Below are 24069 nucleotides of genomic sequence, written 5' to 3' on the forward strand. Positions count from 1 at the left end.
CGGACTGATCGAAGCCGAAGTGTTTGATTTAAAGAAAATGCGTTCAATTTAAAGTTTGTAATACTCATAATTTCAAGGCGTAAAGCGCAGGACTTGTTATTAAAAAAAATTAAATTGCAAAGTATATTTTTCTTTTATATTTTGGATTGGGAGGTGGAAGTATAAAAGGAGGCGAGAGTCTCGAATAAAACAGCAATTGATGCGTATTAAAACGGTAAACAAGTCGGGTAATGCATTTTTAAAAATAGAAATTATTGTGTTGCGATAGAATTTAGAAAGGCCTCGAGGTTTGGAGCAGAATGCAGTAGCGTGTCTTCGGGCTTCCTCAGCTCAGACTCAGTTGTTTATTATATTGTGTGACCTTAGCACAGAGTCAATATTGGACGATGATCGAGCTACCAGGAATTACTGATCAAACCTCATAAACTGATCCGCAAACTAAAGAAAAAAGTAGAAGCTAATTGCTGCAATTTCTACAAATTTCGTGACTTTAATCCGATGCACATGCATACGCACCATACTTTTTCTCACCACAACAAATTTAGTGCCATGAAGGTTCTTCGTGCATGTAAGTTCTCCTCACTTCATTAATAATTACATGTATGAAATTTCTAAAGATTATCCATTATTCATGAAGCAAAAAAACTTACGAATTAGATTGATTCCTAAATCCCACATATATATAAATTATTGATAAAATAACATTTTTTTAATCATTCTGTTAATCCGTTGTTAAATTTGGATTAAGAACGAGAAACCACATTTCTTGTAAATAAATATGCATTATGCAAATTGCAATTAAATTGATTCCTAAATCATCACAAATTCATTGTTAAAATAACATTTTTTCTTTAATCATTCGTTAATCCGTTGTTAAATTTGGATTAAGGTTTCTTATAAATAAATATACATAATTCTTGAAGCAAACTTATGCAAATTCTTGGAATTAAATTGATTCCTAAATCTCCACAAATTATTTGTTAAAAATAACATTTATTTAAACATTCGTTAATCCGTTATTAAATTTGGATTAAGAACGAGAAACCACATTTCTTGTAAACAAATATGCATTATGCAAATTGCAATTAAATTGATTCATAAATCATCACAAATTCATTGTCCAAATAACATTTTTTGTTTTATCATTCGTTAATCCATTTTTAAGTTTGGATTAAGAACGAGAAACCTCGTTTTTTGCAAATAAATATCCATAATTCTTGAAGCAAACTTATACAAATTGTTGTAATTAAAATAATTCCTAAATCGTCACAAATTAATTGTTAAAAAATAACATTTTCTTTAATCATTTGTTAAATTTAGATGATTAACGAGAAATCTCATTTCTTTGTAAATAAATATCCAAAATTTTAGAAGCAAACTTATCCAAATTGTAATTAAATTGATTCTTAAATCACCAAATTATTTGTTAAGATAACATTTTCTTTAATCATTCGTTAATCCGTTGTTAAATTTGAATTAAGAATGAGAAACCTCGTTTTTTGAAGCAAACTTATGTAAATTGATTCCTAAATCGCCACAAATTAATTTTTAACGTAAATAAATATCCATAATTCTTGAAGCAAACTTATGCAAACTCCACAAATTAATTGTTCAAAATAACATTTTCTTTAATTATTTTGCTAATCTGTTGATAAATATGGATTAAGAATGAGAAACCAGTTTTCTTGTAAATAAATATCCATTATCCTTGAAGCAAACTTATTCAAATGATTCCAAAATCGTCACAAATTAATTGTCAAAATAACATTTTCTTTAATCATTCGTTAATCCGTTGTTAAATTTGGATTAAGGATTCTTGTAAATAAATAACCATAATTCTTGAAGCAAACTTATGCAAATTGTTGTAATTAAAATGATTCCCAAATCGTCACAAATTAATAGTCAAAATAACATTTTTTTTAATCATTGTTAATCCGTTGTTAAATTTGGTTTAAAAACGAGAAACCTCAATTCTTATAAATAACTATTTTTAAGCAAACTCAAGCAATTTATTGAAATTAATTTGATTCCTAAATTGCAACAATTTTTTAACATTTTTATTAATCATTTTATTGTTAAATTTGGATGAAGAACGAGAAACCTCATTTCTTCTTTATAAACAGGACAAGGAAGTACCGACGAGTGAAATTCCTGTTTGCTTTACAATTTAATGCGTTTCTACGTTTCGCAACTGCAGTTGAAAGTTGCCGTATATTACATATAGTTTTTTTATTTATTTCTTCCTCTTTTGTTTTGTCTCCTCGTATCTTTTGCCGTTGTTGAAATCTTGTATAACATCAGGTAGATTTCGTTGCGCTCAAAGAGATTCTTTGCTTTTACGGTGCGAGCAATAAAAGCAAATCGTTGTTTTTCTCTCCAACCATTTGTTAATAGTTTTATTTACTACTTCGATAAATTACGTTTTATAGCAACGAATAACATACTTGTAGTTAAATGATTGAAATTGCACATTTAAATTTATTGAGTGTTCAAAATGTTCACTTTAAAGCTACAATTTGTATCTTTTTTTAAAAATAAATTAAGATGTTTATAAAATAATTAAATTTTGTTAATTATCTTTATTTTTAGACAACGATTCTCGTTTACAGTTTTATTATTTAATTCACTAAAAAAGTTGTTTTCTCTTTAATTTTTTAATGATAGAAATCAAATTTATGGCTGGACAAAGACATTTACAAAAGTTTGTCATTTGCATATGGATGTTCCACTTTTTTCTTAGTTTGTGGCTGTTTTTATTGCACAGACAATGGATTTATGATTATCATATGTTACCAATATAAATTTACAATTCTAATGTTATAAAGTTCTTTGGCATGGTTTTCTTGATTACAAAATGTTTAGTAAAAAATAATTTCAATTGATAAATTTAACACATTTTTTTTGTGTATGCATTATGAATATACAACTAAATTAGAGAGTTGGAAGGATTAAGTAATAATTTGATATAATGTTCATGTATGAGGGTTTCATTTTATGTCTTAATTGAATGCGGGTTTCGGATCTCTTTGTTTCGTGTTTTCATTTTAATTGAAATTGTTTTAATCGTAAACTGAAATTCTAGTTTATGCAACTTTCTGTTTGGATTTTCAATTGCTTAATAACAAGAAGAAAAAAAAAGAGTAAATATTTATAGAAAGTTCCTTCGACGCAAGTGAATTTCTTAAATAATCAGACACAAAAACAGCAAATTGAATTGCTATTGTAAAGTAAAAAGAAATATTTATATAAGACTTTCAAAATTTAATGAGTTTTCGAGGAAGAAAAAAACAATTATTGTAAAATTATTTGAAAAAAAAACGTTTATGCAAGAAATTTGGATTTCTTCTCATATTTCCTTAAGATACTTTCTTTCAATTCAATTTGAATAATCATAGTAGACATTGACATCGATGTTCATGTTTTATTTAATTATTTATTACTTTTTTTTGTAGTGTTTTGTTTACAACATATTAACGTGGCTTCCGTTGATGAAATTCGTCTAGTACTCATAAATATTAATGTTACAATAGAATTACGATGGAAGTAGTGTAATAACACGTTGTATATTAATATTAAAGTTATTTTAATTCGAGAATAAAAGAAACAACAGAATCCTTGAGTTTCCTTGGGACGACATTGGCATTGAAAGGTGACCGATTCGTCGTCTGTGGGAAACTACGAATGTTTTTTTAAGTGTAATTATGAAGTAATCTCTAAGTTGAACACAATAGATGTGGAATTTGTCCAAGGAAACGTTTAAATATTTGTTTTGTCTTTTTGCTGCAACAAATTTTCTTTTGTATACGTATCTTTGTAATAATACTTTCTTAATCAATGTTATAAAAGTTATTTTGTCGCCATTTATTTATTCTGTTTATATTATGCAAGTTTTCATTTGACAGTTACTTGACATATGTCAAACAACTGTCAAATAAGAAGGAGTTTTTATTTGACAATTACTTGACATATGTCAAACAACTGTCATATACGACTGTCAAATAAAAACTGACAATTTATGACATTAAGTTTTCTTACTTATATAATCTAATAGAATTATAAATATACAAAAATTAATATTTCTAATAGTAATTCATGATTCTTGTTTTTTTTTTGTGATAAATTGCAATTTAATTGGTTAATTCTTGTTTGTGGAGGAGTCACTAAATTTTCCTACACCGCACCTCCAAGAAAAACACACGCGAAGATCGATAATTTTACTGGGGTTTGCGGAACGCGAAGGGAAAGTCAATAAACCATTGCGAATTGCATTGCGGTTTTTTCTTTATGGTTGTCCTTAATTAAAATTGCCTTAAATGATGTGTATTATTTCGATTTCCACATTCGTTTGCAAATATTAACAACATTATCACCATTACTTTTCTCCTCAATTAAGAATTTCCTTAAAACGTTTTGTGTCGTATTTATGTCTTGAGAAAACTGGTAAAATACATCTTTATTAGATGATTAAAAGTATACAGCATTACCTCGTATAGTGCGGTTTCGCCAATATTTCGAACTGTTTAAAACCGGACTAATCGAGGATATAAATACACAAATCGTACAAAAAGTATATGGATTTCCACGGAAATGACGAACTTATATACTATACTATATAGATGTGTGCGTCCCTAACTGTGATTTATTTGCGTACGATTCTTTATTTAGATTGTGTTGCCGTTCATTACTTATTTTCGAGTCGCACACGTCTGAAGCAAAGGTTTCTGGTGGTAGGACACGGACTTCCTGTGAAATCCGGTTCTAAATCTAAACACTTGTCGAAATTTGGACGGATGCCAACGTGACATTGACTAGTAGAGAAGTGTGCGCATTCCGAAGAATTCCGTGTATTATAATGATTAGGTAAAAAATAAACATACTAACAGCCATTAAATCCATGTTTTATATCTAATTGACATGGAGCAAAGAAGAACGCGTATAATAAACCAATAAAAGAAACGAAACTGCTTTCACTTTTCGCACATATTGGAAAGAGCAACAACAACAGCAAAAAAAAAGTGCGAATATTTTCACTGCAAATTCGATGAGTCATCGTTTAAAGCGGTGTAATTACGCTCGGTGTTTCAAAATCTCTGGTTTATGCTATCATTTTAAGTAACCGGATTAAGATTTTGTTGAAAAAAGAAACAATAAAATTAACTTTCATTTGTTTCTTGTAATTTCTTGGAAACGAAATTTCTCTAAAAATATCTGAAATTTATGTGGTGATTTCATCAAGTGTTGTTAAAGTTCTTGTGATTTGTGTATTTGAATCTTGTAAGTAATTGAGAATTAGCAATTTTCGTAAAATTTCTGCAAATATTAAAGTAAAAATATGTTTATTTTTTTCGGACTCTCATGTTTTATTTAATTACTAGATAATCACGCATGTTAATTCGTTTATCAAATATGAAAATTGAAGACAAAACTCTGGTCTTTACAATGAACCTACTTATAGATTTGTAGTGTTTACTGTTTACTTGTTATGAACTGTCGAAGTTGATGAAATCAAATTTATGTGATGACTTCGTCAAGTGTTGTTAAAGTGCCTGTGATTTGTGTCTTTCAATCTTGTAATTAATATAAATTAATTGAAAATTATAGATTTTATTTAATTTTCGTAAAATTAGTGAAATTTTGAATGTAAAACTATGTTCAAAGATTTATGTTTACATAAAAAAAACGTGTTGGTATAATAATTGATAGGTCATTTTTTAATTAATTTTTCAATTTTTTCGGAACTTCATGTTTTATTTAATTACTAGATAATCACACATGTTAATTAGGTTATCAAATATGAAAATTGAAGACAAAACTCTGGCCTTTACAATGAGCCTACTTCTAGATTTGTAGTGTTTACTTGTTATGAACTGTCGAAGTTGATGAAATCAAATTTATGTGGTGACTTCGTCAAGTATTGTTAAAGTTCCTATGATTTGTGTCTTTGAATCTTGTAATTAATATAAATTAATTGAAAATTATAGATTTTATTTAATTTTCGTAAAATTAGTGAAAATATGAATGTAATAGGTAATTTTTTAATTAATTTTTCATTTTTTTCGGAACTTCATGTTTTATTTAATTATTAGATAATCACGCATGTTAATTAGATTATCAAATATGAAAATTGAAGACAAAACTCTGTCCTTTACAATGAACCTACTTCTAGATTTGTAGTGTTTACTGTTTACTTGTTATGAACTGTCAAAATTGATGAAAGAAAATTTATCAATTATTGTTAATGTTCTTATGTATTGTTTCTTTGAATCTTGTAATTAATATAAATTATTAATTGAGAATTAGCGAGTTTTGTCAAATTTTTGCAATTATGAATGTAAAAATATGTTTGAAGATTTATGTTTACATAAAAAAGGTGTTGGTGTAATAATTGATACGTAATTTTTTAACTAAGTTTTAAATATTTTCGGACCTTCATGTTTTATTTAATTACTAGATAATCACAATAAGCCTACATCTAGATTTGTAGTGTTTACCGTTTACTTGCTATGAACTGTCAAAGTTGTTGAAATCAACAAAACTTGATGAGTTTTCCGTCTTGTCTAGAGTGCATTGAATCCATTATGAAAAGTACCAGACCATACACACATGCGAGCCATTAATCCGTGTAGCTTAAGTATGCATCGGCCTAATGAAAATAAACACATACATCTCGCCCAGGCTATACATCCTCTCTCGAATACGCTTCGAACGGATTACGTAAATGTAGGTAAACGTTGCGGTTTGCAGAAGCCCTCCCCGTTGTGAATCGATGTATCGAGCGGAGAAAATGCACAGGAATTATAATATACTGTCCGTTTTCTCGCACGAGGAAACCTTGGTGTTGTGTTGTACTACCCTAGATTCGTATTGAATCGATGCGACCCAATTATTAACGTTGTGTGCATGCCCGGGGGGAAATTATTTTGAAGACAGAAAGAACAAAACAAAAAGGAGTTCGCTTTCACTGCCCCCCTGCAGTGTAAATGCACTCTCTCTATATCTCCGAGAATCAAGAGATCCGGGAATTTTGAAAACAAAATTAAACAAATGATGCATAATAACTTTGCAAACGGTTTCTACGGGCGCCATCAATTTTATAGGATTAGAATTTCTACCGGATCTTAATTGGATAAACGTGTTTATTATCCATGCATTTTCTATTCACTTTGAATTAAATCATTAAACAACTTTACTTATTTGCGATAATTAATTAGAAACATTAAACTTATTTGATGTTCAATGATCAAATTTACATTTATTTAAAAAAATAAGCATAAAAATTAAATGATCAAATTTACGATTGTTTTTTTTTATAACATCATAAACAATATTTTCAATTACATCGTTTGTTGTGAAAACAAATTATTAGTGAAATTATGAATTTTATATTTAAAAATTTTCATTAAATTTCACTTCGTAAGTTGCATCTTTATTAAACCGTACACGACTCTAAAAATAGAGGGTGTTGACACTGACATTGCCAAAAGACACGCACATTCTTCTATATTTAACCTTTTCGTGTTATTCGGTCTAAGAATGTTGTTTATTTGTTTATGATTCTTCACGAATGCGGAAGGATTTTTGTTAAAATGTTAAGTTTCTAACGAATCTAACTCACTTTGCTTAATAAACTAATTGATTTGATTCAACCTAAAGTTAAGATTTAAATGATTTTGTCTAACAAAAGTTGCTTTAACAAATATTTAAAATTTACTAATTATTTAATCATTGGTTAATTCAAATGTTAAGTAATTTGATGCAACGACTTAAGTTAAAGCTAATTGACTTTGTCTAATAAAAATTGGTTTGTTTTTAAGTTTACTAATTGGTTAAATGAAATATTAAGTAATTTAAGGTATAGATTTAGTTTTATCTAATAAAAGTTGGGTTCCTAAATATTTAAAGTTTACTAAATTATTTAATCATTGATTAAATCAAATGTTAAGTTATTTGATAAATTGACTTGCGTTGAAGCCAATTGTCTTTAGACAAATTTCTAAACTTTTCTAATTATTTAGTAATTAAACTATTTTTTCATAATGATATAATCAAAAATTATATAATAATGAAGCGGAACAGATTATTTCCGTTCTACTTTCAAAAAAAAAATTGATAGGTAATTGCATTAGGTAATTTCTATTAATCTTCATCGGATGATCTCACTATAACCTTGAAGTCATGTTCAATCATAGATCACTGAGACTTCAATTACAATCACTTACATTGCCTTTCGACGACATTGAAACTTTGACGGAAGAAACATATTGATTGATTTTTTTTTTGACGTTTTGCATTGTCTTTAGGTAATGTCACTTTTGGAAATGTTACTATACAATCATTTATGGAAGTCTTAATGTACGTTGCAAAATTTGTTTGATTCATGCTTTAAATGTATAATAAGTTTTGTAATGAATGAGAATGAAGGATGTTCGAAGAAAGTTAACCAACGTGTGCTGAGGGTCGTTTTTGGATTACATTTTGAGCTAGATTTTATTTTTCTTACTTTTTGAGCTGTTATATTTAAATTACTCTATCAATTACAATTAGTAGACAAAGTTTTGTGTCTATAAAATATATTGTAATGAACGCAAAAGTTGATTAATTAGAACTTAAGTAAATTTTACATAAATTATTGATAATAAGTTTATTCTTATATGTTTCAATAATTCTTGGAATGTCGAGTGGAAATCGCCAATAACAAACATTTACGTTAATCATCCTATACACTATATTGGTATTTCCAATTAAATTCTATCGCACTTCCGCTCTAAATAGTTTCTTGTTTTTTTTTCTTCTCCTACTTGAAATTGATATATTGTCCGAACTCACGGCATCTTTGATCTCTCGATAATTGATAATTGAATTGACCAATTGGGGCAGCGACGACGTGAATGGTTCTTGTGTTCCAGAAATTGGAAGTCGTTGACCCGTTATAAACATAAAGTGAAGAATTTATATAATGAAACTAATGTGAGCGATCGATGTCGGCCGATCCCATTGTGTCTAATGTGTATATACATTTTATACACCTTTTTTTTTTCTCTCTCCTGCCACCAATAAGCAATTCAGGTGTGGCCTTCAAAACAAAACAAAGCAAAAAATCAATAATTACCCGAGGTGTACGTGATTTTTCTTTTCTTTCTTACGTAGCCACCATTATTTATTATTAATCTTGTTGCTTGTCGCGAACTGTTTATTATAATAGAAGTTTACTATGCTCATAATAAGACCGCAACGATGATTTATTTCGAACCGCAAATGCAAATCTGTTTAGAACTGATGACCTAGAACCACAATTTTTCCGAGTTTCTCCGTTTCTGTTTTGAAACAACAACAAAAACTATATTATACCTATGCCTTGTTTAAAATTCCTAAAACTATTAAGTGTTAAGGCTAAGTGTTAAAGCTACAGTTTTATCTTCAATTTGAGTATTTGATTATTTAATTAGTTATCAAGTAATTAAGGAAAAAAGTGATAAATCCTAGGTATTTGGATTAAATTCATTAATATATATTTCAGTGGAATTTGTAATCCGGCCAGATTCGATGTGGTTTGTTGGTGTTATCAAGTATTTCAGTGATATCGAAAGTGTAAACATTGAATGTTAATCAAAACGCTAAACAATAACGTCGAGGAGTTTCAATGTTAAGCTTAGTATTTCATATGCGGCGGAGCTATTGCGTTCTTTCTCGTTTTCTTCCTTTGTTTCTCTTTCTAATGATTGGTAAAGCAGATGGAGGAGCCAACTAATGAACGCTCAAATATGTAGTCATAATTATTTCCTTCGCGCTTTCGAGCGGCTCTGCTCATGTGAATAACTGATTTGCACAATTATCAGAAGAACCATCAGTTTTCCATTTGCAAATAGATGGAATTGGTAAAATAAACACATTCACACTCTTTATGCGTTCAACTGACGTAGATTGATTTGTTAATGAATTGTCGTTTTTGTTTCAGGTAATGTCCACGTAAATATGGAAAGCAACTCATTAGATCATTACGAACAACAACTCTTCAAGGTGTTCGAAAGCCACGACCACGAGAACAAGGGAAGCTTGGACCGGGATGGTCTGACCAAACTGTGCCAGACGTTGCAGCTCGAGGAGCAAAGTGAAGGGCTGATCAAGGTGCTGCTGAAGGACCCTAAGATCACTCGCATTACCTTCGCCGAATTCAAGGATGCGTTGCTAGGTGTTCTAGATAACTTGCAGAATGGTGGAAACACCGTGGACGCTTCACCTGATAGAGAGGTCTCTCCGAAGTTCGTGTACGGATCTAAGAAGTACGGTCGACGATCGCGCTGCGAGGATGCCGCCAAAGAGGCGGAGAAGGATAATAACATCATCAATAAATCCAATCAGGTGCAGAGGTCTAATTCGCAGAAGGAGGTGACGTACTCGAAGAAGAGGAGGCTGAAGCGGTGCACGTCTTTGCCTGGTCAGAATAATGAATACAATGAGAATCATCTGCACTGCACGGAGGATATGCTTCGGGAGGCCTGGAAAAAGCTGGGAGTCGGCGAGGACGGTTTTTTGAATCAGACGGAACTGATTTTGGTGTGTAACTCTATAGGACTGAACAAGTTGGCGGACAGCGTGATCAGGCAGCTGTCCAATAAGGTGGTTCTAGATTACAATAAGAAAATCAGCTTCCACGATTTACTAGAGGCCATCCAGCAGGACGAGACGTGGAACGAGTTTCTGCTGAACACGTCGGTGGAAGCTAAGCCGGAGATCGAGTTCGTCGAGTCCAAAGTGCTGCAACATATCAAGCTCGGGTCCGATGGGACCGGCTACATAAATTCCGATGTAATAATCGACCTTTGGGAGCATGCCGGAATCTCCTCGCCGAAGATGCTGCTCACCGATCTGGGCTTCCGGGAGTCGCAGATCAACGTGCAGGAACTCTCCGCCGTTCTGGAGAAAGAGATCAAAGGCTTAGGCGAGCTGAACACCGATCACACGTGCAATCCGCACACGGCCCTTCTGCACGCCTTCCTAAGCCTGTACCAGACGGAGATCAAGTTCCTGAGGAACCTGCTGGAGCAGATGCAGGTGGAACGCGAGAAATTGAAATGTGATATCTTCAAGGCGAACAACCGGTCCACCATGCTCGCCCAGGAAGTCGACGATAACGTTGCCAAAATGGAAGCGAATACGCAGAAGCACGTTAAGCTTTTGGAGCAGCGGCACGCGGATCTTGTCAAAGAAGTCACCGAGCAATTCCTCGTCGACAAAAAGAAACTGACCGAGGTCAATCATAACCTGGAAGGAAAGATCCGTACGCTGGAGACTGAAGAAGCGCGAATTCGCGAGGACCTCCATAACGCGCAACTGTATACCAAGTGCATAGACGCGGAGAATCACGAGCTGCTGGAGAAAATTGACGAGTATGAGCAGAAACAGCAGATTTTGAAGGAAAAGATCTGCGAGTTGGAGGAGGATAAGATCAGGATTCACGAGACGGAAGCGGAGAAGAGCCAAGACCTGATGCTGCAGATGGCCGAGCTCCAGAAGCAGAACAGCAGCCTGCGCGATGAGCACGACGAGATTGTATCGCGGCTGGAGAACTTGAGCAACAAGAGCAAATTGTGCGGCACTGTTCCCGTCTCCGTGAACCTGGAGAACGATATGGAGATTCTGGAGTCGTTGGCGTTGGGTGGCAAGAGGCGCAGCGATGATTGCACCAACGACGACTTCAACAGTTTGGACATATCGTGCGACGAGAGCCCACGTCTAGGAAAGGTCCGGAAGTTCCACAAAAACGTCTTTCAGTCAACGAAAATTTCCGAAACGAACGAATCATTATTAGTCGAATCTCAGAGCAACGAAATCACGGTGCACGAGTTGGAAACCAAAGTCAAATGCTTGTTGCGGATTCTGGAGGAGAACTCCATCGCCATACCAAAGGACTTTCACGAGGACAGCATGCGGTCCTTCGAGAAAATCTTGTTAGAAATTAAAGCCAAAGCGGATAGGATCAGTGATAGTGGTGGTTCCGAGGAGCTGGAAAGTCTGAAGGAGTATATTAAGAGAATTTTATTAGGTAAATGTGATGCGGCTGTGGCGGAGGAGGAACAAGTGCGGAGCGAGTCGTTAAGTGATTTGGAGGAGGAAAGGAACAAACTGGTGGAGAAATGCAAAGATCTGGAGAGCGGTTTGGATTTGATGAAGAACGAGTACGAGAAGTGTGAGGATTATTGGCAGTGCAAGCTGGAGGACGAGAGGCGGCTCTTCGAGCAGGAGCAGAGTGATAGTACAAAGAGATTGAACGAGGTGTTGACGAAGCTCTCGGAGTACGAGGAGCAGTATCTCAGGGAGGAGCAGAGGTTGCCGACGATTGACGAGGCCCTTCTGGAGAGCCAATACAACGATCTGGAAAAGGAGTTTGACGAGTACAGGGCCTTGTGTCAGCTGCAGCTTGAAGAGAAGGAACAATGTATCGTGAAGTTGAGCGAGAGCTTGACTGGCGTCGAGGTGGGCGTCCAGTGTGAAGATCTGGGCGAGGAAAAGCACCTCAACCTGAGCAACCACATGATCGAGACGACGAATCTCTTCTCCATCGACACTAAGCCGTTCAACTGGAATAACAACAACAGCAGCGACTTGCACTCACTCGACGAAGCCGTCTCCGAGAAGAGTCCATCATCTCCTTTCCACGTATTCAACAACAACTCCACACCGCTCCGACAGAACAGGGTTAGGCGGCACGACAGGATCAACGCGCAGCAGAGAGTTCCCAAAAAGAGTCCCACCGTTGTGGATGGAAGCACGGCCAGCACCAGCGGAAGCTCGAGCGGCAAGAGCTCTCGAATAGATGATCCACCCACCAAGTGGGACGCATTGGACGATCTGCACGACGTCAACGAAGAACCCAAATGTTGGGTAACCGTGAGTGCCTTACATAAACTTCAGGGAAAGAAGCAGCATCTGGAAGAGAGGTGTAAAAAGTTACAAATGGTCCTAAAACAGCATCAGTATGACGAGCAGTTAATGCAATGTTAGTACATAATTTTATTATATCACCACTACTAATTATTAATCTATATTCTTATCACTGATTCTACATTCCAATTCAAATTCAGTACCTTTTCAATAATATTTTCATAGGTATTTGGAAGTTGGACTTATTACTTCTTTTCTTAAATCATCCAACCACGAGATACACAAACTATCAAGAAAAAACAATGTTTGTTATACTTTTTCGTTCATTTTAACAGAAACTGCACTAAGTCTTCCGGACTTCCATCACAACGTCATCTGGATACCTTTCCTTAATAGCATCTTCGAGCTGACAATAACTCGATCTTTCACCACATTTTCCAACAGCCCTACAAAAAAAAAGCAGACCAAAGTAATGTATCGAATTGTTCACTTATCGAATCGAATTACTTCTTTCTAAGCTTCTGTACAAACTACGTCTTCTGCTGCTTTTAACAACAATCCTTAACATTTCCTACCATATCTTCGTGTAATTCAATTATCCTAACAAGTATTAGTGCATTTTCTACTTTAGATTTAACTGAAACAATCTAAACTCGTAGCTCATCGGATTGGAAATCCATAACCATAACAAAATTCTGTCACCGATTCGATGAGGGTTAACTGGAGTCGAGTTGGGATGTACTTTCATTAACTGTATCATTTTTCAAAATCATTGAAACTAATTATTTTATTACTTGACAATTATAGATTGGTGGCAACAGTGCAAGTCCGATCGGGCGAAGCTGCAGTATTACCTGAAGGACTACCAGGACAAGTTCGAACATCAAATCCGACTGACCAACGAATTGCAGGACAGGTTGGCCAGGAACGATCTGTTAGTCAAAGATCTGTTCGTGAACAACGCCTATTTAATAGCCAAGAATCAAAGACTGGAGCAGCAGTGCTACATGCTGACCCAATGCAATTCGAACAGCAAATCCGTTTGACTGATCGGGTTCCCCCAACTATATATATATATTATTAATTTGTTTATTTGGAACATAACAAGTGTGCCTTTATTTATGTCAAAGTCTTATATATTTTAAAATCGGAGAAAAACGAAAATGTGGTTAAAGAAAACGTAAAATAAAAGAAGAAATTGAAAAAAAAATATAACGAGAAGATATATACATACATATATATATATAAAATATATTGCCTAGTGTTTGTTAGTTTTTAAAGAAAATAATAGATGAATTTATTATATGTATTTAATGTTTATTCATTATTATCTCTTTTTTTTATATTTACATATACTATTATGGGTAAAATGATATTTATTGTTTTTTTTTTTTATATACGATTACTATTTCATTATTATTCTTTTGTTTTCTGTACTGAGAAACTATTTAACAGGTACAATTTATTTATATATCTATCTTGAAAAAAAAACAAGGGGTGATTTGATGAAATAAACGTTGTTATCAATGTGCATGTGTTACGAAACACGCATTGTTTTCTTTCTTTTTATTCTCTATATCATATTGATACTTGTTTTTTTTATGAACACTGCGAAAGAAAACCAGGATACTTAAGGCATAATCGTATTATTATTTCTTTTTTCTTTGTGGATGCAGAATGGTTGATACTTTTCGATTTTGAAATAAAATATATATTTTTAATTTGTCTTTGATCTATTACATTTTATTAAACCTTAAAATTAAACAAAAAAACAGAATTTTCAGATTAAAATTTAAAATATTAACTAAAATGTTGATTATCTGTAGCTGCCACAACTACATTTAAATAACTTTTAATCATGCTAAAAGAAATTATGAAAAATTCGTTGAACTTTGATTAAATTATATCAACTTTATATGTAAGTACAGAAATATTTAATAATTTTAATAAAAAAAAAGCATTACAGATAAAGCTACAAATTCAAGTAGTTTGTAGCAAATTACGTTAGGGGGCTCTGAAATCAGAAACAAGTGAAAACCGAAAAATGACGAATGTGACGTGTTATTATTCAAATTTGAATGTAGACCGCAATTTTTAAACTAATCATTTGATAGCTTTGGTCAATCATTAGAAAATACAATAATTTTCTTTCTATTTTACATTACAATTATTATGATATAACAAAAGAAATTATTTTAAAACAATATTTTAATTAATTACATACCTCAATTCATCCTACAGCTCAGGATTTTTTCAGAATGAAGAATGAAAACGAGGAATTTAAACTCCTGAAATTTGTATTTCTTCATTCTTGAAATTGTTGTAACTTAAAGATTCACTTGATTTGATTGTACTGAAAATATTTTGTTATTTCATAATATTTTCTCCATGGTTACGATAATTTCCACGTACATGATTTATTTTCAAATAATTTTATCTGTCATTCCTCAAAATAATTTTATTGAAAAAAAACATACATAATTATGTTTTATGTTTATATAATATATTACAACATTTTAATTAATTACATACCAAAATTAATCATGACTTTTCAGGACGATGAAAGAAATCTAGGAATTTAAATTCAAATTTTGTATTTGTTCATTCTTGAAATTGTTATAACTTAAGAGAATTCACTTGATTTGATTGAACTGAACTTGTTTTGTTTTAATTAATTACATATCGAAATTCATGATACAGTTCAGGATTTTTCAGGATGAAGAATGAAAACGAGAAATTTAAACTCCTGAAACTTGTATTTCTTCATTCTTGAAATTGTTATGACTTGAAAGGATTCACTTGATTTGATTCTATTGAAAATGTTTTGTTATTTCATAATATTTTTTTTCTCCATGGTTACGGTAATTCACACGTACATGATTTATTTACAAATAATTTTATCTGTGTATGTTTTTATATAATATATTTTCTTAAACTGCGAATTAAAAACATAATAGAAAAAGTACACAATTGTATATATAATAAATTGTTTGAATCAAGTTGATAACAAATATAAATTTACACTATATAGTTAAAAAATTAACATTTTAATGATGATTAAATTTTCTGCAGCGCAAAGAAAAAATGCAGATTAATAGTAAACAATCAAGGAATAATATGAATATATATTTTTCATTACACAATTGTCAACAATTCGAAGAAAAAGACGTTTACATGTTTTTTTTTATATAATCTATCACAATCTACACTCATTTAGATTTAGCACTTGACATTTCCAATTCAAATATTTAGTTAAAAAAATTATAATGAAAATATCGATTTTTTGGACCCACTTAATGAATGACCCACTTGAGTGTAAAAAAATCACCTGAGTAAATTAATTTAAATTATATGCTTATTTATTAATCGATTTCAGATAGAGTGATAGTTATCAACGCGAGTTGAACAACAATAAATGCAATGTTGAGCGTAGATAAAGGTAACATTCGTCGTGTTGCTTCCATGCATTCCCACCTCTGAAAGTAATTGCTGTCGTCGCATCAGGTCTTCGAATCATGTCGAAGGAAGAGCATCGAATCTTTCACAACGGTGAAACTATGGATGAATACGAATCGAGTTTAGTGTTCTTTGTTAATGGAAAAAAGGTATTTATTCTCAACGTTTTTCATCTATTAATTATGATTGTATTGAAACTGCGACATGATTCGAGCGAATATTTGTTCTACGCTAATGTAGGACACTGCCTTGATCCATAAACGATAACAAATAAATAAATAACTTATATTATTTATCCTTTAAATAACTCGACGAAAACAAAACATTAAATATTTCTGAGTTTGTTGAGTCCTTGTGCACATTTATACAATATCCATTCATTAATTACATAAAACGTTTTGTTGTACTAAATTTATATATTTTTAATATTTTATTTTTCACTACAAATCTTCTAAATTTTTTGGTTTCATATAGTTTTTCAATACTACAAATATTCCGAAGAATGTTTTTTTTTTTTCAATATTTCAGTTTAAAATTATTTTTATTTCAATATTTTTTTATGTTAAATTTAAATATTTTATGAAGATTTTGTTCAATATTTGTTACTAAAAATTTGTTCTTCATTCAAATTAATAGAAAAACTAATACAATTATATACAAAAATTAAATTTTCCAAAACAATTGTCACAAACAAAACAGTTGCATCTACAAATTACATAATTGATTATTTGTTGCAGTTTTTTTTAACAAAAAATCACGTATATCTCATAAATTAGAATTTAAATACTTTTTTTACTTACTCAGAAACGTGTTTAGAATAAATTGGTTTACATTATTTTACCTTTTTTTGTACTTCGTAATTTAATTATTGTTTCTTTAAAACAATGTAATTAATATTTAACTTACATAAGAATATCATTAAACTAAAGTTTCCTTAGCAACTGGCACAGTTTTCATAGAAACCTGTAATGTTTTAAAAGGTAAATGTCATTTTTGTTATTAAATAAATACATTGTCAATTATTGAATTAGCTTATTAATAAAATATAGTGGAATAAAAATTTGGTGCATTTCTTGTAAAACATGCATATTTCCTAAGGAAAACTAGTTTTCTGTTGGGATAATACATTCAATGTTGATCAAGCTTTCTCTAGAAACCTTGATTTCTATTACCTTCCGCAATAATAATGAATGGTTTCCTTACAGGTTGTTGAAGACAACATTGATCCATCTTGGACGTTGCTCCAATATTTAAGAACTAAACGTATCCTTTTTCTAAATTTTGGTTGTTTTATTATTAAATTTTACTATTTTGTATAATTCTTAATTGAAACTAAGTAAGATTATGCGGAACGAAATTGGGATGCGCCGAAGGAGGATGTGGTGCTTGCACTGTTATGGTATCCAAATACCATCGAGCTGAAGACAAAGTGCGGTAGGTTTTGGGTATAAAAAAAATTGTAATGAAAATGTCTTAATTCTTCGATTTATAGTCATATCCCGGTCAATGCGTGCTTGGCTCCTGTCTGCTCGATGCACGGTTTAGCTGTGACAACAGTGGAAGGTATTGGTTCAGTTAAAACCAAATTGCATCCAGTTCAAGAACGCATAGCCAAATCGCACGGATCTCAATGCGGTTTCTGCACACCCGGAATCGTCATGTCGATGTACACTTTACTCAGAAACATGCCGAAACCGTCGATGGAAGATTTAGAAGTCACTTTTCAAGGGAATCTGTGCAGATGCACAGGCTACAGACCCATCATCGAAGCCTACAAAACCTTCACCGAAGATTGGGAGAAGATGCGCGCTTCAAAGCTAACAAACGGAAACGGTTGCGGCATGGGAAAAGACTGCTGCATGTTGAAAGATCGCAAAGTTGAACTGTACAGTGAAAGCGAGTTTGTGCCGTACCACGAGTCTCAGGAACCCATATTCCCGCCGGAATTGAAACTCAAAGATCAATGGGACAAGCAAAGTTTGCACTTCAAATCGAAAGAGATCAGTTGGTTCAGACCCACGAATTTGATGGATCTGTTGAAGCTGAAATCGAAATTTCCAAAAGCTAAAATCGTTGTTGGAAACACGGAGATTGGGATTGAAACCAAATTCAAGCATTTAACGTATCCGGTTTTAATCCAACCTTCTCAAATAACCGAATTGGAGGTGCTGGATATTACTGATGAGGGTTTAAAAGTCGGAGCTGCTGTTACGTTGGAAGCTTTGAACGAGTGTTTGAAAGAACAAATGAAAATTTTACCAGAGTGGAAAACGAGGGTTTTTAAGGCTTTAGTTGAAACCCTTCATTATTTTGGTGGTAAGCAAACAAGGAGCGTCGCTTGCGTCGGTGGAAATATAATTACGGCAAGCCCCATTTCCGATTTGAACCCTATCTTTATGGTTGCTAAAATCGAATTGGAACTGCAAAGTGTTGATGGTTCTAGAAGAGTTTTAATGGATCAAAATTTCTTTACCGGTTACCGAAAAACCATTCTCAATGAAGATGAAATTTTGATCGGGATTCTTTTACCGTTTAGCGAAGAATATCAATACATTCACGCTCATAAACAATCTAGGAGGAGGGACGATGATATTGCTATTGTTAATGCGGCGATTAACGTTAAATTCGATGAAGACTCGAAGAAGTTGAAGGATATTTCCATGGCGTTCGGTGGTTTAGCTCCCACCACTAAACTGATCACCAATTTCAGTGAAGTTTTGGGTATGGAATGGCTGGAAGATGTTTTGGATAAGGTTTATGAAGTTATAATGCGGGAATTGGTATTAGATTCTGAAGCTCCTGGAGGAATGATCGCGTATAGAAGAGCTTTACCTTTGAGTTTCTTTCTGAAAACTTTCATAGCCTTAAAGAAAGAGTTGAATATGCACGAAGTCGATTCCAGGGATTTGAGCGCTTTTAAGAAGTTGTCGTTTCAAACGCCGAAGAGTTCACAGGTGTTCCAATTGGTACCTGAGGATCAAAAAGATATTGATCTGGTCGGTAGACCTATAAATCATGTCGCAGCTGAGATGCAAGCAACAGGAGAGGCGATTTATTTCGATGATATACCTAAAATAGAGAATGAGGCCTATATGGCTTACGTCTACAGCACTAAGGCTTTTGCTAATATCATAAGTATAGATGCATCTGAAGCGTTGGCCATGGATGGTGTTGTCGGGTTTATAAGCGCTAAAGATATTAAGATTGGTTGCAACAAATTTGGTCCAGTCGTTCAAGATGAGGAAGTTTTCATCACGAAACAAGTGACTTGCCAGTATCAGATGTTGGGAGCTATTGTTGCCAATGACCAGCAGATCGCGCAGAAAGCCGCAAGAAAAGTTGCGGTGGATTATGAAGAGCTCCATCCTGTGATAGTAAGCATCGAGGATGCTATTAAACACAACTCATTTTACGATAAAGAAAGGAAGATTGAATGTGGCGATGTTGATGGAGTCTTTGAAACAACCAGAAATATTATTAAAAGCAATTGCAGAACTGGTTACCAAGAGCATTTCTACTTGGAGACCCATGGGTGTTTGGTAGTGCCCAAAGAGGTGGATGATCTCGAAATTTACACTTCATCTCAGCATCACGCTGAAATCACTGTAAGTTATTCTAACATCCTAAGAGTAAACATGCGAAGGATAGTCTTCAAATTTAATTACTTGTATTTTTTAAGGATTTAGTGTCGAGAATTCTCAACATACCGCAAAACAGAATCGTGACTAAGATCAAAAGGATTGGAGGAGGATTCGGTGGAAAACAAAGCAGAGGTGTTCCGATAGCCGTGACCGCGGCAATCGCCGCCAACAAATTCCGAAGACCCATCAGAATCATGTTGGACAGGGACGAGGATATGGCTTCAACGGGAGGAAGGCATCCTTTCTTCACAAAATATAAAGTAGCTTTCAATGATTATGGAAAGATTTTGGCTATTGATGCGGAACTGTACGCCAATGCCGGATGCAGTTTGGATCTGTCTTTGGAAGTTATGGAAAGAGCCGTTTTACACATCGAGAATGCTTACAAAATTGAGAATTTACGAGTGATCGGAAAGATTTGCAGGACGAATCTACCTAGTAACACAGCCTTCCGAGGTTTCGGAGCTCCTCAAGCAATGTTGGCAGCCGAGACTATGATCAGAAACATTTCCGAGTTTGTAGGGAAGGATCCTGTAGATATTGCGATGAAGAATTTGTACAGGGAAGGCGATAAAACGCATTACAACCAAGATATGATCAATTGCAACTTGACTAGGTGCTTGGAGCAATGTGTGGATTCTTCGAATTATCACGAGAGGAAATTGAGTGTTCAGAAATTCAACAAGTAGAGTTTTTAGCTCAAGTTGAATAATAATTACTATAATTACAAACATATTTTTTTAGGGAGAACAGATGGAAGAAGAGAGGTATAAGCGTTGTGTGCACCAAGTATGGTGTTGGTTTCGGTGTTCCATTTCTGGAGCAAGCCGGGGCTTTGGTAAATGTGTACACGGATGGTTCGGTTCTTCTGACGCACAGCGGAGTGGAAATGGGTCAAGGGTTGAACACGAAGATGATCCAAGTCGCCAGCAGAGTCCTGAAAATTCCTGCCGATATGATTTACATCAGCGAAGTCTCAACTGATAAAGTACCAAATAGTAGTCCTTCGGCTGCAAGCGTCGGATCTGATCTTAATGGTGTTGCTGTCAAGGTAAACAATCCAAACCCAACCCAACATCAAATGAGATTATAATTTTTAGAAAGCCTGCGAGGAGATCAGAATGCGTTTAAAACCGATCATAAATAAAAATCCGAAAGGTGAATGGAAGGAATGGATCAAAGACGCGTACTTCAATAGGATCAGCCTTTCAGCGACAGGATATCACTATACTCCTGAGATCACCTACGATTGGGACACGAACACTGGGACGCCCTACAACTATTTCACCTACGGCGTTGCTTGCACCGAAGTCGAGGTTGATTGCTTGACAGGTGACCATCAATTGCTGAGAACCGATATCGTCATGGATCTGGGCGCAAGCTTAAATCCAGCGATAGATATCGGTCAAATCGAAGGGGCGTTCATGCAGGGTTACGGCTTGTTTACTCTCGAAGAAATGGTTTATTCACCATCTGGAACCGTTCTGAGCAAAGGGCCTGGCTCATATAAGATCCCCGGATTCGGTGATATTCCCATAGAGTTTAATGTGTCCCTGTTGGAAGGTGTCGGCAACCCTAAGGCCGTGTACTCTTCGAAAGCAGTCGGAGAACCACCCCTTTTCCTAGCAAGCTCCGCCTTGTTCGCCATCCGCGAAGCAATGAAAAGCGCCCGTCTGGGCCAATACATGCCACCTTATTTCAGATTACACGCCCCAGCGACTGCAGAGAAAATCCGCATGCTCTGCGATGATCATATAACTGAAAGGGTAAATAAACCTTTAAAACCTTTAATCCATTCTATATTAACAATGAAAACAATTTCAGATAAAGAAATGCGAAAACACATGGAACGTGATCCCGTGAATACAATATTGCTACTTTTATTAAACTATTTATGTACAAATAAATACAATATAAATAAAATCACGCCTCCTTCAGTTTACCCTGCAACTTCTTCTCCATCTCTGTGCCTTCATACATGCTATGCTTTTTCATCAGCTCCTGAGTGCGGGCCATATCAAATTTTAATTTGGAATAATTGTATCTGCATTGAGTCCAGTAGGATAACGTTATCACTGCGAAGGAGGCCACACCAAAGTGGCAAGATGCTTTCGTCCTGCTGGTCAACATGAAATACGTTAAACCTATCCCAATGCCTCCTCCAATTCCATAGAGGTAGCTGTTCCTAAAGCAAGGCATCTTGGAGACATCAGTCCCGAAGATTTTAAAACTCTACAAAATACAAGTATTATAACCCTATATTAAAGCTTCACTTAAATTACACCATATACCTTGTTCATTTCCCCTCCTTCCGCCATCGTAATAATATTTTAATTGTAAGTAGGAATTGTATAAAAAAATATTTATTGTTGACTGTTTTTATGTGAGGTTATGTATGGTGAGGAATGGTGTAATACTGATTGCATAAGCTCATAAGCAGATAAGAATACAAACATTATTTTCATATTATTTATTAATTTTAATTAATATATTTGATTTAATTCAAACCATGAAACTTATTCTCAATTACTTTGCCTTAATATTAATTAATTTCTGACCACTATACTCAATTAAAACCTAATATTAATTACGTAATTAATATTTAAATTGATGGTCTAACAGAGGCTGCATAAAATCCCTTTTCATGAATTCCAAATAACTTTACTAATTGGTATATCAATGATTAAGTGATGTAATCTTATACTTTTTCTGTAAATATAATTATATAATAGTAACAGACATTTATGTCTTATATAAAGAACAGTGTGGATGCAGCAATACATAAATAATAAAGTTTGTATACTTTAAATTGATGTATTTGATTAAATAATAATGTTAATAATAATAATGCTTTTAATAATGTTTCAGCAGGAAATACAAATTAATTGTGTAAATTAAACTGTGTTTTTTAACTAAATTTTGAACATTCGTTGTAGGCAACCCTTTTTGCTTTAGTGTCAAAGTAAGTTGTGTCAAGAGTAAGATTAATGTTGTTAAGTATTCTTTTGAAATGAGCGGAAATATTTGTAGAGTTTGTTTGTATTTGATTGAGAATGGTTGTTCGCTCTTCGAGGTCTACGAGAACGATCTGGTTTTGAGTGAGGTTCTTAACAAGTGTCTAGATATGAAGGTGAGTATTTATGGTTGAAAGTTATTTTTTTGTATATCAACAGGTATTTTGTTGTAGATTGAAGAGGATGATGGAGTTTCCAGTATGGTTTATGATGGATGTGCTGAAGTAATAATGAAAGTTGTAGAGGATTTGGTTGAAATTACAATTGTGGAAAAGGAGGCTGAAGAATTCATGTTGGATAAGTACATTTGTGATGATTTGAGGGATCACATGGATAGCCATTGCAAGGAGTTGAAGTATGAGTGTGGAGTTTGTAAGAAGAGGTTGAAGAGTAGGACAAGTTTGTCCAAGAGGCCCATCAAAACTGCTGGTGCTGGTGCATGAGAAGGAGAAGAAGTTTGGGTGCTTGAAATGCAAGCAGTTTCAGTCAGAAGATTGCTTTGCTGAAGTATATGTTGAGGATGCACCAGGCTGAGAGGAAGTTTCAGTGTGAGGCATGTAAGATTAAGTATTTGGACAAGTCCAGGCACATCTCGAACAAGCATCTGGGGAAAGGGGAGTGACGCGAGTGCGGTTTGGCAATAACCCGAAGATTTAGTGCTCTATTTATTTGAAATCATTCGTTGGATTTATGGGACAATCCGATATTTATGGGCGATGAGTTTTCGATTCTCCTTCCTTCGCGCAATACGAATTGGGAATCACAGGCGATAATTCAGATGAAAAACGCGATGAAAATACATTTCCCCTCTGCTGCCGCCTTCTACGATCGGTGAAGAGGATAGGTAAATTTCCGCAGGATGACGCAAGTGGATACAGTTGGCACAACCAAACTTTTCACGGCTAGGAGAGAAGAAGAGTTTGGCTGAAAAGTGTGTAATATTTTACAGTTGGCAATACAAAATTTCTCTTTCGTTGCGCATGGATCTGAAAAAAATACCATGCAGCTTTGGTAGTCCTGGATTTCCCTGGATCCAGTCTTGGGACCAAAACGAGCTGATTTAAAAACGCTGATTT

General features: G+C 33.8%; 4 protein-coding genes across 6 annotated transcripts; 3 read left to right on the forward strand and 1 right to left on the reverse strand.

Moving 5' to 3' along the window:
* Positions 1-205: 205 nt before the first annotated feature.
* LOC108564546 (blastoderm-specific protein 25D) lies at positions 206-14068 on the forward strand. Of its 3 annotated transcripts, none has more exons than XM_017923620.1 (3): positions 206-568; positions 9956-12997; positions 13218-13341. In XM_017923620.1, coding segments are annotated over exons 1-3 (3114 nt in total). In that variant the 5' UTR covers positions 206-498; the 3' UTR covers positions 13220-13341. The 3 variants fall into 3 exon arrangements, with proteins under 3 accessions (XP_017779109.1, XP_017779107.1, XP_017779108.1); XM_017923618.1 differs by lacking the exon at positions 13218-13341 and adding an exon at positions 13690-14068 and having other exon boundaries at positions 209-568; XM_017923619.1 differs by lacking the exons at positions 206-568; positions 13218-13341 and adding exons at positions 4791-4860; positions 13690-14068.
* Positions 14069-16303: 2235 nt separating this feature from the next.
* On the forward strand, positions 16304-21889 carry LOC108564547 (xanthine dehydrogenase-like). The gene is made up of 8 exons (XM_017923622.1): positions 16304-16487; positions 17544-17601; positions 17676-17772; positions 17831-19943; positions 20018-20664; positions 20724-21030; positions 21080-21745; positions 21804-21889. Exons 1-8 carry the CDS (start codon positions 16398-16400, stop codon positions 21840-21842), a joined length of 4017 nt encoding a protein of 1338 aa, XP_017779111.1. The 5' UTR covers positions 16304-16397; the 3' UTR covers positions 21843-21889.
* LOC108564548 (cytochrome c oxidase protein 20 homolog) lies at positions 21824-22400 on the reverse strand. The gene is made up of 2 exons (XM_017923623.1): positions 22271-22400; positions 21824-22211 (listed from the first exon to the last, which is right to left on the reverse strand). Exons 1-2 carry the CDS (start codon positions 22295-22297, stop codon positions 21903-21905), a joined length of 336 nt encoding a protein of 111 aa, XP_017779112.1. The 5' UTR covers positions 22298-22400; the 3' UTR covers positions 21824-21902.
* A 553-nt stretch (positions 22401-22953) lies between these two features.
* Positions 22954-24025, forward strand: LOC108564545. The gene is made up of 2 exons (XM_017923617.1): positions 22954-23109; positions 23167-24025. The coding sequence occupies exons 1-2, from the start codon at positions 22990-22992 to the stop codon at positions 23434-23436; spliced, it is 390 nt and encodes a 129-aa protein (XP_017779106.1). The 5' UTR covers positions 22954-22989; the 3' UTR covers positions 23437-24025.
* The last annotated feature ends 44 nt before the right edge of the window (positions 24026-24069 follow it).

The sequence above is a fragment of the Nicrophorus vespilloides genome, unplaced genomic scaffold (assembly GCF_001412225.1).
Source record: "Nicrophorus vespilloides isolate i.1.1-1 unplaced genomic scaffold, Nicve_v1.0, whole genome shotgun sequence".
NCBI classification, from domain to species: Eukaryota; Metazoa; Arthropoda; class Insecta; order Coleoptera; family Silphidae; genus Nicrophorus; species Nicrophorus vespilloides.